Source organism: Erythrolamprus reginae, chromosome 3 (assembly GCF_031021105.1).
Source record: "Erythrolamprus reginae isolate rEryReg1 chromosome 3, rEryReg1.hap1, whole genome shotgun sequence".
In the NCBI taxonomy this organism is placed as follows: domain Eukaryota; kingdom Metazoa; phylum Chordata; class Lepidosauria; order Squamata; family Dipsadidae; genus Erythrolamprus; species Erythrolamprus reginae.
In genome coordinates, this window is record NC_091952.1 from 247,080,690 (window position 1) to 247,093,978 (window position 13,289).

Consider the following 13,289-nt stretch of genomic DNA (forward strand, 5'->3'; position numbering starts at 1 on the left):
GGGAGCTGATTCCAGAGGGCTGGGGCCCCCACAGGGAAGGCTCTTCCCCTAGGTCTCACCAGCTGACATTGTTTGGTCAACGGGACCCTAAGGATAGTGGGGTGTGGCCTCCTGTGGGGGCACAGAGCAGTGCACATGACTCTGGGGAACATGGTTTTTTGCCACAGGAAGTAGGATGTGCGTCCTACCTGAGATTTGTACCAGTACCTCCATCATATGCTTGGCATTGCGTCCAGGGGCAGCCCATTCTAAAAGAAAACATCTCACGAGTTCAATCAAACTTCTCGAACTTGCAAGACATTTTCTTTTAGAACGGGCTGCCCTGGACACAATGCCGAGGAATATGACGGAGGTACCAGTACAAGTCTCAGATAGGATGTGCATCATGCACAAGTCATGCACACCGCCCCCCGGGGGTGCACCCCACTATTTGAGAAGCGCTAGTTTATATACAAGTGGTTTTGAATTGGGAGGGAGTGCTCTTTTTCACTCTTTGAGTAGGCTGTTTTTTTTTTCTTATGATCTCCAACTGGGCTACATGTACTGAATACAGTGGTACCTCTACTTACAAACTTCATTCGTTCCATGACCAGGTTCTTAAGTAGAAAAGTTTGTAAGAAGAAGCCATTTTTTCCATAGGAATCAATGTAAAAGCAAATAATGCGTGCGATTGGGGAAACCACAGGGAGGGTGGAGGCCCCATTTCCTCCCAGGAGATTCTTAGAGAGGCCCCACAAAGGCTTCTCCCCACCTTTTCCGGCCCTGTTTCTTTCCAGGAGATTCCTAGAGAGGCCCCACGGAGGCTTCTCCCTGCCTTTTCCGCTTAGTTTCGGAGGCTCGGGTTTGTAAGTAGAAAATGGTTCTGGAGAAGAGGCAAAAAAATCTTGAACACCCAGTTCTTATCTAGAAATGTTCGTAAGTAGAGGCGTTCATAGGTGTTGTGGTTAGCTCTGGCCCAGCTCCTGCCCCAAGGACTGTGGATGTGGGGGAGACATCCACATCCTGCAGGCCTGTTTTGCTCCCGGTGGAAGCTGCTGATGAAGGCTCCTCTGACCAAGAAGACACGAGTGACAGGGAGGAGGAGAGTGTGGCAGACAGCTCAGAAGGAGATCAATTATCTAGCTCCTCCTTGGATTCGGAACAAGAGTTAATGATACAGCCATGCGTGTGGAGAGCGATGCATAGGCAGCAACAACTGAGAGATTATTATCAAAAAAAGTGAGGCCACCTGTGGTTGGGTGCGGCTAATGTAATTATTGAGGCTGCTATAAATAGCAGCCTGTGGGTTTGGCCATTGTGGAGGATTATCTGATTGTTGTGTTTCGTGCCTGCTTTACTGACTTTGACCTTTGTGTGCTGATTTTTCCCCGCTTGGAAACTAAACCAGAGCAAAGTGTGTTTCACTTTGTGAAAGAAGAAGGACTGTGAATTGCCTCACAGCTGCAATCTAAGTATCACAGAACTGATAAGGGACTTGTACAAATTACCAGTTTGTTTGGAGACGAGTGCTCTTTGCTATACCAAAAGAGGGCTTAGTTTAAGTAAATTTTCGTTATAAAGAACATTGTTTTGAATTTTTAAACGTGTGTGTTTCTGAAATTTGTACCTGTGAATTTTCAGGAGGATTCTGCCAGAGAACCCGACAGAACAATAGGTAGAGGTACCACTGTAATTTATTCCCATTGCAAAATTGAGAATTTAGGGGTGTTCCTTCTCAGACTTTGGTTTTACTTCCCGTTTGAAATAGAATATATCTCAAATGTCTTCTCTTAAACAAGGGGTACCTTTGCATATGATTCCACCTGAAGGTTTTGCTGCGCATGACCACGGGGGGCTCTTGAGTCCTTACTTCATGGATGGTGGTGTGCTGGGTGAGGCAAGGAGTTGTGAGGATACAGCACAGGCCATCAGCCACCTCTGCAGATGGAAGCAAAGACAAAAAGCATGCAATCAACCTCATTTTTGGCTATTCACCTGATACATTGATGTGCCAAATGACTGTGCAATACTATAAATTCCAAAAGTGTGTGTGTGTGTGTGTGTATGTATGTATGTATGTAAAGAGGCCTGTTTTTTATGTGACCCATTGAAATGGCAAAGAATTGGAGAAATAGCAAAGAATTGGAGAAATGTACATTATGGCAGTATATTAATGCCAGAAAGTTTTCTTAAACGTAGTCACACTAACTCCTCCCAATTATTTAAATAGATCTACTCCAAACATGACTAAGTCAGGGTTTAACTCAGCTCCCTTGTCTTAATACTAAAACAGGACACTGTTATATTTCAGATTATACTTTTACGGATCTTTCAAACTGATGTGGCTTTCTAGACGTATACATTATTCTCTATTATTTAAAAGAAGATACAATGGTCCTGGGCCTCTTCAGATCAAACATTTATTTTAAAAAGCTTCTTCATTTTGTTAAGTTGTCTAGAACAACAATAAAGCAGTCTTTAAAAAATAAGTCTAATAATTTGAATGTCTATAGAAATGTATAGTTGCTGAGTTACCTCTTTGCATCCAGATTCAGCAACTGATTAGTACAAGAAAATAAAATTCTGTCTCTGCCTCGCTCCCAATTTGCCTCCTTGCAGCTAAAGTTGCACTTTAGTTTCACTTTTGTGGCTTGTTTGTGTATGTATACAAATTTTGTATATTGTGTGTGTGTGTGTGTTTGTATATACATATATCCAGGAGATTGGACTAGAGCAGTGTTTCCCAACCTTGGCAACTTGAAGATGTATTTGGACTTCAACTCCCAGAATTCCCCAGCCAGCATTTGCTGGCTGGGGAATTCTGTGAGTTGAAGTCCAGATATCTCCAAGTTGCCAAGGTTGGGAAGCACTGGACTAGAGAACCTCCAAGGTCCCTTTCGGCTCTACTCTGATTGAAGGAGTATATTTTAAGCTCTTTATATTTAAAGTCAAATCCATCAGTGAAATAACAGAAGGCACATTTAAAACAAAAGCAGATGTGGGACATTAAACAGACAATATGCAACTGCAAAGAAGGAACAATAATTTTAGGCTTCCCAGTATGCTTTAAAAGTGGGCATTCTTTTCTAATAGATTTGCAGAAAAACCTCTGGTCAATTTAAAGTGCCCAGTGAAATTCTCTGCAACGCTGAATATTAACTATATTCTATCCCTCGCTACTTTGCGGTTCATCTTTCACGGATTCGCTACTTCACGGGTGTTCAAAGGGGGCTTAAATCCATTAAATCCATTGAAAATTTTAAACCCACTAAACATTCATAAAATTCTTCTACAGTACTACTGTACTCTATTAAAAAAAACCTGGTAGGATATCACAAGTAGTTCCAGCTGAAAAACATTATAGAATGACTGTTTAATGCAAAGGGTGGGTTTGAAAAGTCCAAATACTCATTAAATACATTAAAAAATATCTTTCCTCTACTTCACGGAAATTCGTTTTTCACGGCTGGTCTTGGAACGCATCCCCCGCAAAAAACGAGGGATCACTGTAGTTATATAGTTATAGAATAGAATAGAATAGAATAGAATTTTTATTGGCCAAGTGTGATTGGACAAACAAGGAATTTATCTTGGTGCATATGCTCTCAACGTACATAAAATAAAATATATAGAACTATATAACTATATAGAAACATAGAAGACTGACGGCAGAAAAAGACATCATGGTCCATCTAGTCTGCCCTTATACTATTTTCTGTATTTTATCTTAGGATGGATATATGTTTATCCCAGGCATGTTTAAATTCAGTTACTGTGGATTTATCTACCACGTCTGCTGGAAGTTTGTTCCAAGGATCTACTACTCTTTCAGTAAAATAATATTTTCTCATGTTGCTTTTGATCTTCCCCCCAACTAACTTCAGATTGTGTCCCCTTGTTCTTGTGTTCACTTTCCTATTAAAAACACTTCCCTCCTGGACCTTATTTAACCCTTTAACACATTTAAATGTTTCAATCATGTCCCCCCTTTTCCTTCTGTCCTCCAGACTATACAGATTGAGTTCATTAAGTTTTTCCTGATACGTTTTATGCTTAAGACCTTCCACCATTCTTGTAGCCCGTCTTTGGACCCGTTCAATTTTGTCAATATCTTTTTGTAGGTGAGGTCTCCAGAACTGAACACAGTATTCCAAATGTGGTCTCACCAGCACTCTATATAGCGGGATCATAATCTCCCTCTTCCTGCTTGTTATACCTCTAGCTATGCAGCCAAGCATCCTACTTGCTTTCCCTACTGCCTGACTGCACTGTTCACCCATTTTGAGACTGTCTGAAATCACTACCCCTAAATCCTTTTCTTCTGAAGAACTGCCAATACAATACTCAGATTGTTCTAGCAGCTCCTCCAATGGGGAAAGATGACTTTTTTTTCTTTTCCCGCATGTCATTTTATTTTAAGCAAATAGGAAGAAATGGTTTCCACTGAGTTTTTTTTTTAAAAAAAAAACAACCCAAAGCTTTAAACAATTTCCAAATTATAGTTTCATGTGCACGCTTGAATCAACTCCATTTAGGTAATGAGTTTGTTAGGGTGAGCATGGAAAAAAAAGCTAGCTGTGCAAAACAGGTTGAGGCTAAAATTAGTTGTTGGTTATCATATGACTTCCACTTTCACATCCTCTATTTAAAAAAGGGTTATTATTATTATTATTTTTTTAAAAAGCAAAATGTTTTGAGATGAGTGGTGGAGAAAGATGCTTAGTATGACATCACTGGACAACTGAAGTTTCTAACCCACCGAAGTGGGGTTAATATAAGCACAGAGGACTGATATTTATATACCAGTAAAACCATGGTTCCTGAGCCTTGATGTGAATCTTCAACTAGGCTAGCATGAGAGATGTGTGTGGTTGTTGTTAGGGAAGTTGTGGTTTCACACCATTGAAAATGCATGAGATATTCACATTAATTAGAACATAGAATAAAACAGTTGGAAAGGACTCCAGAGGTCTTCTAGTCTGACTCCCTGCTCACGCAGGAGACCCTATATCAGTGATGGCGAACCATTTTTTCCTTGGGTGCCGAAAAAGTATCTGTTCGCACTATTTTTTTATTTTTTTTATTTATTTATTTATTTTGTCCAATACACAATACATATTGAAGAGGATAGACATGAAGTATTATATATAAAGAAAAGATATAAAAGTAGAGGAGAAGATATATGAAAGGAAGAAAAGATATATGATATATGAGATAAGGAGAGACAATTGGACAGGGGATGAAAGGCAGGCTAGTGCACTTATGTACGCCCCTTACTGACCTCTTAGGAACCTGGAGAGGTCAATCGTGGATAGTCTAAGGCAGTGTTTTTCAACCAGTGTGCCGCGAGACATGGTCAGGTGTGCCGCGATAAAGGAAGCTCAGGTTCCAGTCTCACAACTTTTTGCTGAGAGAGAGAGTGAGAGAGAGAGAGAGAGAGAAAGCAAGAGAGAGAGAGAGAAAGAGAGAGAGAAAGAGTGAGAGAGAGAGAGAAAGCAAGAGAGAGAAAGAGAGAAAGAGAGAGAAAGCAAGTGTCAGATAGAAAGCAAGCAAGAGAGAGAGAGAGATAAATGAGCAAAAAGGAGAGGAAAAAAAGAGAAATGAGAAAATGATTGAGACAGAGAATGAGAAGGAAGAGAGAAACAAAAGAGAGAGAGAAGTGATAAAAAGCACCCAAAGAATAAGAGACAAAAAAGAAACCAACCCCCACCTGTTTTTGGAAATGGTTCAAGAGTGTACACGTACACACACACACACACACACACACACACACAAGGGTGGGGAGGAGACAGGGATGGAAAAAGAGAGGAAAGTGTCTTAGGGTGTCATTTTGGTTGGTAGTGTGCCCCAGGATTTTAAAATGTAAAAAATGTGCCGCGGCTCAAAAAAGGTTGAAAATCACTGGTCTAAGGGAAAAATATTGCGGGTTAGGGGTTGACACTACTGAGTCCAGTAATGAGTTTGTTTGTTTGTTTGTTTGTTTGTTTGTTTGTTTGTTTAGTTAGTTAGTTAGTTAGTTAGTTAGTCCAATACATAATACACATTGAAGAGAAAGATATGTAATAATATAAGTAAAGAAAAGAATAGAAGAAAAGATATAAAAGTATAGGTAAACATATTTGAAAGGAAGAAAAGATAAATGAGATAAGGAGAGACAATTGGACAGTTCCACGCTTCGACAACTCGATTGCTAAAGTCATATTTTTTACAGTCAAGCATTATTGTGTATACATGAGTGCCCACACCCATAATTTAATGCTGTGTGTCTTGTGGTGACCAGAGCTGGATGTAATGTATTGGATCCTGGTGTGGTCTTACTAAGGTTTTGTAAAGCGGTACTAGAATTTCATGTCAGCTTGATTCTACCCTTTTAATGTAGTCTAGGATATATTGTGTTGGCTTCTTTGGCTGTTGCCACAAACCGCTGGATGTTTAAATGATTGTTTACTAGGACTCCAAGACCCCTCTCGCAGTTAGAATTGCGTGTGAAAAGGCTAAAACTATCACCAACAACTTGACAAAGTTGCATTTCTGATCTTGGGAAAGAAGGCGATTGCTGCTTTCTCTTACCAGAATAGTGGTTTACGAGGTCCTCGAGACACTGAAAGGTTTGCCGAGGGGAGATGTAATACCAATTGTTTGGCAAGCGGAATATCCTGTAATGTTTCACACTCACATGCCGGACTGACAGTGAATAAATACCTGGAGAGAAAGAGAGGTTGCTACAATAAGAGCCCCGATTTAGATCAGTGTTTCTCAACCTTGGCAGCTTGAAGTTGTGTAGACTTCAACTCCCAGAATTCCTCACCAGACTCAATCCCCCTTAATATCATTTTCACACTGTTTCTCATTCTTTTGTGTTATGCACATGTTTGCCCTTCCCATCAGCTAGATATCTCTAATTGAAAAAGAAATATTTGGGGTTAGCACAGTGATGGCGAACCTATGATCGAGTGCCACAGGTGGCACATGGAGCCATATCTGCTGGCACGCAAGCCGTTGCCCTAGCTCAGTTCCAACGTGCATGCATGTGCCGGCCAACTGATTTTTGTCTTGCACAAAGGGCCTGGGAGATAGAAATGTAGAAACATAGAAGTCTGACAGCATAAAAAGACCTCATGGTCCATCTAGTCTGCCCTTATACTATTTTCTGTATTTTATCTTAGGATGGATATATGTTTATCCCAGGCATGTTTAAATTCAGTTACTGTGGATTTACCAACCACGTCTGCTGGAAGTTTGTTCCAAGGATCTACTACTCTTTCAGTGAAATAATATTTTCTCACGTTGCTTTTGATCTTTTCCCCAACTAACTTCAGATTGTGTCCCCTTGTTCTTGTGTTCACGTTCGTATTAAAAACACTTCCCACCTGGAGCTTATTTAACCCTTTAACATATTTAAATGTTTCGATCATGTCCCCCCTTTTCCTTCTGTCCTCCAGACTATACAGATTGAGTCCATTAAGTCTTTCCTGATACGTTTTATGCTTAAGACCTTCCACCATTCTTGTAGCCCGTCTTTGGACCCGTTCAATTTTGTCAATATCTTTTTGTAGGTGAGGTCTCCAGAACTGAACACAGTATTCCAAATGTGGTCTCACCAGCATTCTATATAGCGGGATCATAATCTCCCTCTTCCTGCTTGTTATACCTCTAGCTATGCAGCCAAGCATCCTACTTGCTTTCCCTACTGCCTGACTGCACTGTTCACCCATTTTGAGACTGTCAGAAATCACTACCCCTAAATCCTTTTCTTCTGAAGTATTTGCTAACACAGAACTGCCAATACAATGATTTAGATTTAATTTGATTTGTATGCCGTCCCTCTCCGAGGACTCGGGGTGGCTCACAGCACATACAAAAAACAGAAAACATTAATAAACAATCCAATTAATAATACATTAAAACAATCCTTAAAATTCTAAGTTTTAAAAAAAGCTATCATTAGCATTCATTCGACAATCATACTAAAAACATTCATTGGTCAGGAGAAAGATCTAATGACCCCACGTCTGGCAGCAAAGATCAGTTTTTAAAAACCTTCGGAAGGAAAGGAGGGTGGGGGCAGTGCGAATTTCTGGGGGGAGCTGATTCCAGAGGCCCGGGCCCCCCACAGAGAAGGCTCTTCCCCTAGGTCCCACCAACTGGCATTGTTTGGTCGACGGGACCTTAAGGAGACCAACTTTCTGGGACCTCACCGGATGCTGAGTTTCGTGCGGCAGAAGGCGGTCTCAGAGGTAGTCTGGTTCTATGCCATGAAGGGCTTTATAGGTCATAACCAACACTTTGAATTGTGTCCGGAAACAAATCGGCAGCCAATGCAGTCTGCGGAGTGATGATGAGATAGGGGCATGTCTTGGAAGGCCCAATACCACTCGTGTGGCTACATTTTGGACAATCTGAAATTTCCAAACACTCTTCAAAGGTAGCCCCATGTAGAACCTCAAGGTGATAATGGAGGACGCTTTTGGGGGGGGGGATTTTTATCCACAGCCCCCCCCCCCGCCCGGCTCCAGAAAAATCTTTGGAGCCTGCCGAGGGCGAAACACAAACCTACTGCGCCAACCAGAAGTTGGGAAACAGGTTATTTCTGGTCTCCAGGGGCCCCTGTTTTCGGCCTCCCCGGGCATTGAATTATGGGTGTGGGCACTCTGGCATGTGTGATAGGGTGCATGCACACTCTTTTGGCACCCAAGGAAAAAAAAGGTTCACCCTCACTGGCACAGAGTCACATATACTCCTCCTGGTTTATGAGAATATAGATCAGGGTTACCTAACCAGTATTGATGGACGAACCCAATGGTGTTCGTGTTCGGCAAGTTCGGACGAACTTTATGCAAAATTTGGCCGAACCCGAACCGAACCCAAACTTGAACGCAAACGGGGAATCCCTCCCACGAAGATATTCCGGGGGCAGAGCTTTGACATCACCGGCAGGTTGCTAAGGACGCCAAGATGATCACTTCCTGGATTCCATGGAATCCAGGAAACAATCACCCTGGCGTCCTTAGCAACCTGCCGGTGACGTTAAAGCTCCGAATGCCGAACATGACCCCGAACTTTGCCCGAAGTTTGAAAAAAAATTGTGTTTGTGTTTGGCGTACCGAACACCGCAAAATTCGGTATGGATCCGAATTGTGCGGGTTTGGTTCGCCCATCACTACTAACCAGCTATTGCTTACCATTTGTGGTCTCGCTTTTTCTAATCATGAAAGAGCCGATTTTGTTATTTGGAAGGAGCAGAAGTTCTTCGGCTTTTTCTCTGCCGATGCCTTCAAATAACCAGCTGCAGCAAAAGAGAAAGAGAAAGTTTAGAACTAAGACGCCTTAAACAAGATCTAAGTATTGCCCACAAGATCATATGCTGCAACGTCATGCCTGTTGGCAACTACTTCAGCTTCAACCACAACAACACAAGAGCACACAACAGATTTAAACTTAATATTAACCGCTCCAAACTTGACTGTAAAAAATATGACTTCAGTAACCGAGTTGTCGAAGCGTGGAACTCATTACCGGACTCCATAATGTCATCCCCAAACCCCCAACACTTTACCCTTAGATTATCTGCGGTTGACCTATCCAGATTCCTAAGAGGTCAGTAAGAGGTGAGTACAAGTGCTCTAGAGTGCCTTCCGTACTCTGTCCTATTGCTCTCCTATATCTCCTATTCCTTTCTTCTATTCCTATATCTCTTCTTCTATTCTTTCATTGATATGTTTTATTCCTATATCTTCTCTTCTATTCTTTCTTAGATATATTTTACTATGAGTATCTCCTCTATAACCATTATGTATTTTACTATATATATACCTACTAAAACCCTCATTGTGTATTGGACAAAATCAATCAATCAATCAATCAATCAATCAATCAATCAATCAATCAAATAAATAAATAAATCAGATATAACCAGGGCTAGCTTCTGTGATTTTGATTCCTTAAGCCAGGGGTCTCCAATAAATAAATAAAAAAAGAGAATATAATTTTCCACAATGAGCTCAGGAAGCTCAGGAAGTCTAAGTAAGCTATCTTGGAAAATATTCAAATTTGTACACATATGGATTTCCCCACCAATTGCCGATCGCTAGTTATTAGAGAGTGGAAAATGTAATTGATAAGCATATCATATGTAAATATGAGTACAGAAACTGGCAAGTTCAACCACGTGGATACATTTGCCCGTCTTAAGCATAGATATGTATAAGGAAATTCCTTACCCGTGGTAAACTCTGGCAACACAATTTTCCGGAATATAATTTTCTTTTCCTGTAGTGAGAGAGCTAGCTTTCCACCAGCCACCCTCGCTGCAAAAGTGAAAAGAGGAAACTGTTATCAAAAGCACAGCAGTGAAAACAGTCTAGAATTAGAATTGGTCTCAATAGTACAGAATATTTGCAGCTCGGGGTTGAAGCGTGCGGTCCTTCAAAACGCTCAAAACTCTAGAAAGGAAGATGAAGGACATCTAGTTCCAAAAGCTGGAAGTAGAATGTATCCTGCAGATATGACTTTTTTGCGTTTTTTTCCCTGGAAAACCTGTCCAGTTACCTTAATAATTTCAACAATCGAGTTATCGAAGCGTGGAACTCATTACCGGACTCAATTGTGTCAACCCCTAACCGCCAATATTTCTCCCTTAGACTCTCCACGATTGACCTCTCCAGGTTCCTAAGAGGCCAGTAAGGGGCGTACATAAGTGCACTGGTGTGCCTTTCGTCCTCTGTCCAATTGTCTTTCCTTTCTTTCACCTATCATATATATTCTCTTCCTTTCATATATCCTCTCCTTTAAGTTCACTTTACCCTTATATATATTACCACATGTCTATTTTTCTTCCTATGTATTTGTGTATTGGACAAATGAATAAAATAAATAAATAAAATAATAGGACCAAGACAAACCTATTATCTCATAGTGTTTATGAGATATGAGATAAAATTAAGGAATTTTTGTTACATTTCTACGCTTCACAGGTAGTCCTCAATTTATGACCACAATGGAGCCCAACATTTATGTTGTTAAGTGAGAAATTTATTCAGTGAATTTTGACCCATTGTACAAGCTTTCCATGCCATGTTTGTTAAATGAATCGCCACAGCTGTTCAATTAGTAACATGGTTGTTAAGCGGATCTGGTTTCTTCATTGACTTTGCCTGTCAGGTCACAAAAGGTGATTACCATATTTTTGGAGTATAAGACTCACCGGAGTATAAGACACACCATGGTCTAAACCGAAATGTCAGATAAATTGGAAACATTCAGTAAATTGTATACTACACGAGTCAAAAAGAGGGCTGTGAAAATATTTACTGACCCCTCACATCCTGAACTATTTCAACTCCTACCCTCAAAACTGTCGCTATAGATAACCAGACACCAAGAACATTTTTTTCCAAAATGCCATCACTCTACTAAACAAATACAGTGGTACCTCTACTTAAGAACTTAATTTGTTCCGTGACCAGGTTCTTAAGTAGAAATGTTCTTAAATAGAAGCAATTTTTCCCATAGGAATCAATGTAAAAGCAAATAATGTGTGCAAACCCATTAGGAAAGAAATAAAAGCTTGGAATTTGGGTAGAAGGAGGAGGAGGACAGTCGCTGCTGAAGGAAGAAGGTGAGGTGAGGAGAATAAAAAAAGTCCAAAACTTTAAGGCTTAAAAAAAAAAAAGAGGGACTCTGAGGCAGCGTCCAGAAAAAGGAAAACACGCTGTTTGCTCTGGGCAGCCCAGAGCGAAGGGAACATTTCTTTTCTCTGGGTGCTGGCAGAGGTTTATTCCCTCTCCAAGCACACAGAGAAAGGAAAATTCTTTGTTTACTCTAGACTGCCATAGCCTCCTTAAACACCACCGAAAGGCTCCTCTGGCAGCCCAGAAAAGCCCGAGATGGCTGGGATTAAATAGGGAATGAAGGAAACTGGCCGGGCCTTTGTGCTGCTCTCAAATTTCCTGGGAAATTTTTCCAAGCTCGGGTTCTTAAGTAGAAAATGGTTCTTAAGTAGAGACAAAAGAATCTTGAACACCCGGTTCTTATCTAGAAAATTTCTTAAGTAGAGGTACCACTGTAATTCCCTCAACACTGTCAAACTATTTACTAAGCCTGCACTACTATTATTACTAGTTTTTTTTCTCATCATTCCTGTCACCCATCTCCTCCCACTTATGACTGTATGACTCTAACTTGTAGCTTGTATCCTTAAGATTTTTATTAATATTAGAAACATAGAAACATAGAAGTCTGATGGCAGAAAAAGACCTCATGGTCCATCTAGTCTGCCCTTATACTATTTTCTGTATTTTATCTTACAATGGATATATGTTTATCCCAGGCATGTTTAAATTCAGTTACTGTGGATTTATCTACCACGTCTGCTGGAAGTTTGTTCCAAGGATCTACTACTCTTTCAGTAAAATAATATTTTCTCATGTTGCTTTTGATCTTTCCCCCAACTAACTTCAGATTGTGTCCCCTTGTTCTTGTGTTCACTTTCCTATTAAAAACACTTCCTTCCTGGACCTTATTTAACACTTTAACGTATTTAAATGTTTCGATCACGTCCCCCTTTTCCTTCTGTCCTCCAGACTATACAGATTGAGTTCATTAAGTCTTTCCTGATACATTTTATGCTTAAGACCTTCCACCATTCTTGTAGCCCGTCTTTGGACCCGTTCAATTTTGTCAATATCTTTTTGTAGGTGAGGTCTCCAGAACTGAACACAGTATTCCAAATGTGGTCTCACCAGCACTCTATACAGCGGGATCATAATCTCCCTCTTCCTGCTTGTTATACCTCTAGCTATGCAGCCAAGCATCCTACTTGCTTTCCTTACCACCTGACTGCACTATTCACCCATTTTGAGACTGTCAGAAATCACTACCCCTAAATCCTTTTCTTCTGAAGTTTTTGCTAACACAGAACTGCCAATACAATACTCAGATTGAGGATTCCTCAATTGATTGTTTCCTGATTGCTTATCTGTATCCTATGACAATCATTAAGTGTTGTACCTCATGAATCTTGACAAATGTATCTTTTTCTTTTATGTACACTGAAAGCATATGCACCAAAGACAAATTCCTTGTGTGTCCAATCACACTTGGACAATAAAAAATATATATATTCTATTCTATTCATTCAGTAAATTATGCCTAATATGATTTCCATGCTTGACTGAAAGCAATCCATTTTACCTCAGAAAGGATGAACGAACATCATGTTTAGGCTCAGATTTAAAGAAAGGTATTCACAGAAGGAACATGCTATTTTAGCAGATGCCAAAACCGTGGGCTTTGAATGCGTTAGTTTCAGT

At 40.4% G+C, this 13,289-nt stretch overlaps 2 protein-coding genes across 2 annotated transcripts in view; one reads left to right on the plus strand and one right to left on the minus strand.

The window, feature by feature from the left end:
* The window catches only part of TG (thyroglobulin), a gene marked incomplete at its 5' end in the record, with an annotated part of 195,332 nt that overhangs the window by 127,623 nt on the left and 54,420 nt on the right, over positions 1 to 13,289 (plus strand). The gene's annotated exons all lie outside the window — the stretch shown is intronic.
* Positions 1 to 13,289, minus strand: part of SLA (Src like adaptor) — a 30,348-nt gene that overhangs the window by 2,031 nt on the left and 15,028 nt on the right. Inside the window, exons 4-7 of the mRNA XM_070748322.1 lie at positions 10,200 to 10,286; positions 9,162 to 9,265; positions 6,550 to 6,681; positions 1,785 to 1,917 (exon numbers count right to left, since the gene is read on the minus strand). Of these exons, the coding sequence (XP_070604423.1) occupies positions 1,785 to 1,917; positions 6,550 to 6,681; positions 9,162 to 9,265; positions 10,200 to 10,286 (456 nt within the window). The remainder of the gene's footprint in view (positions 1 to 1,784; positions 1,918 to 6,549; positions 6,682 to 9,161; positions 9,266 to 10,199; positions 10,287 to 13,289) is intronic.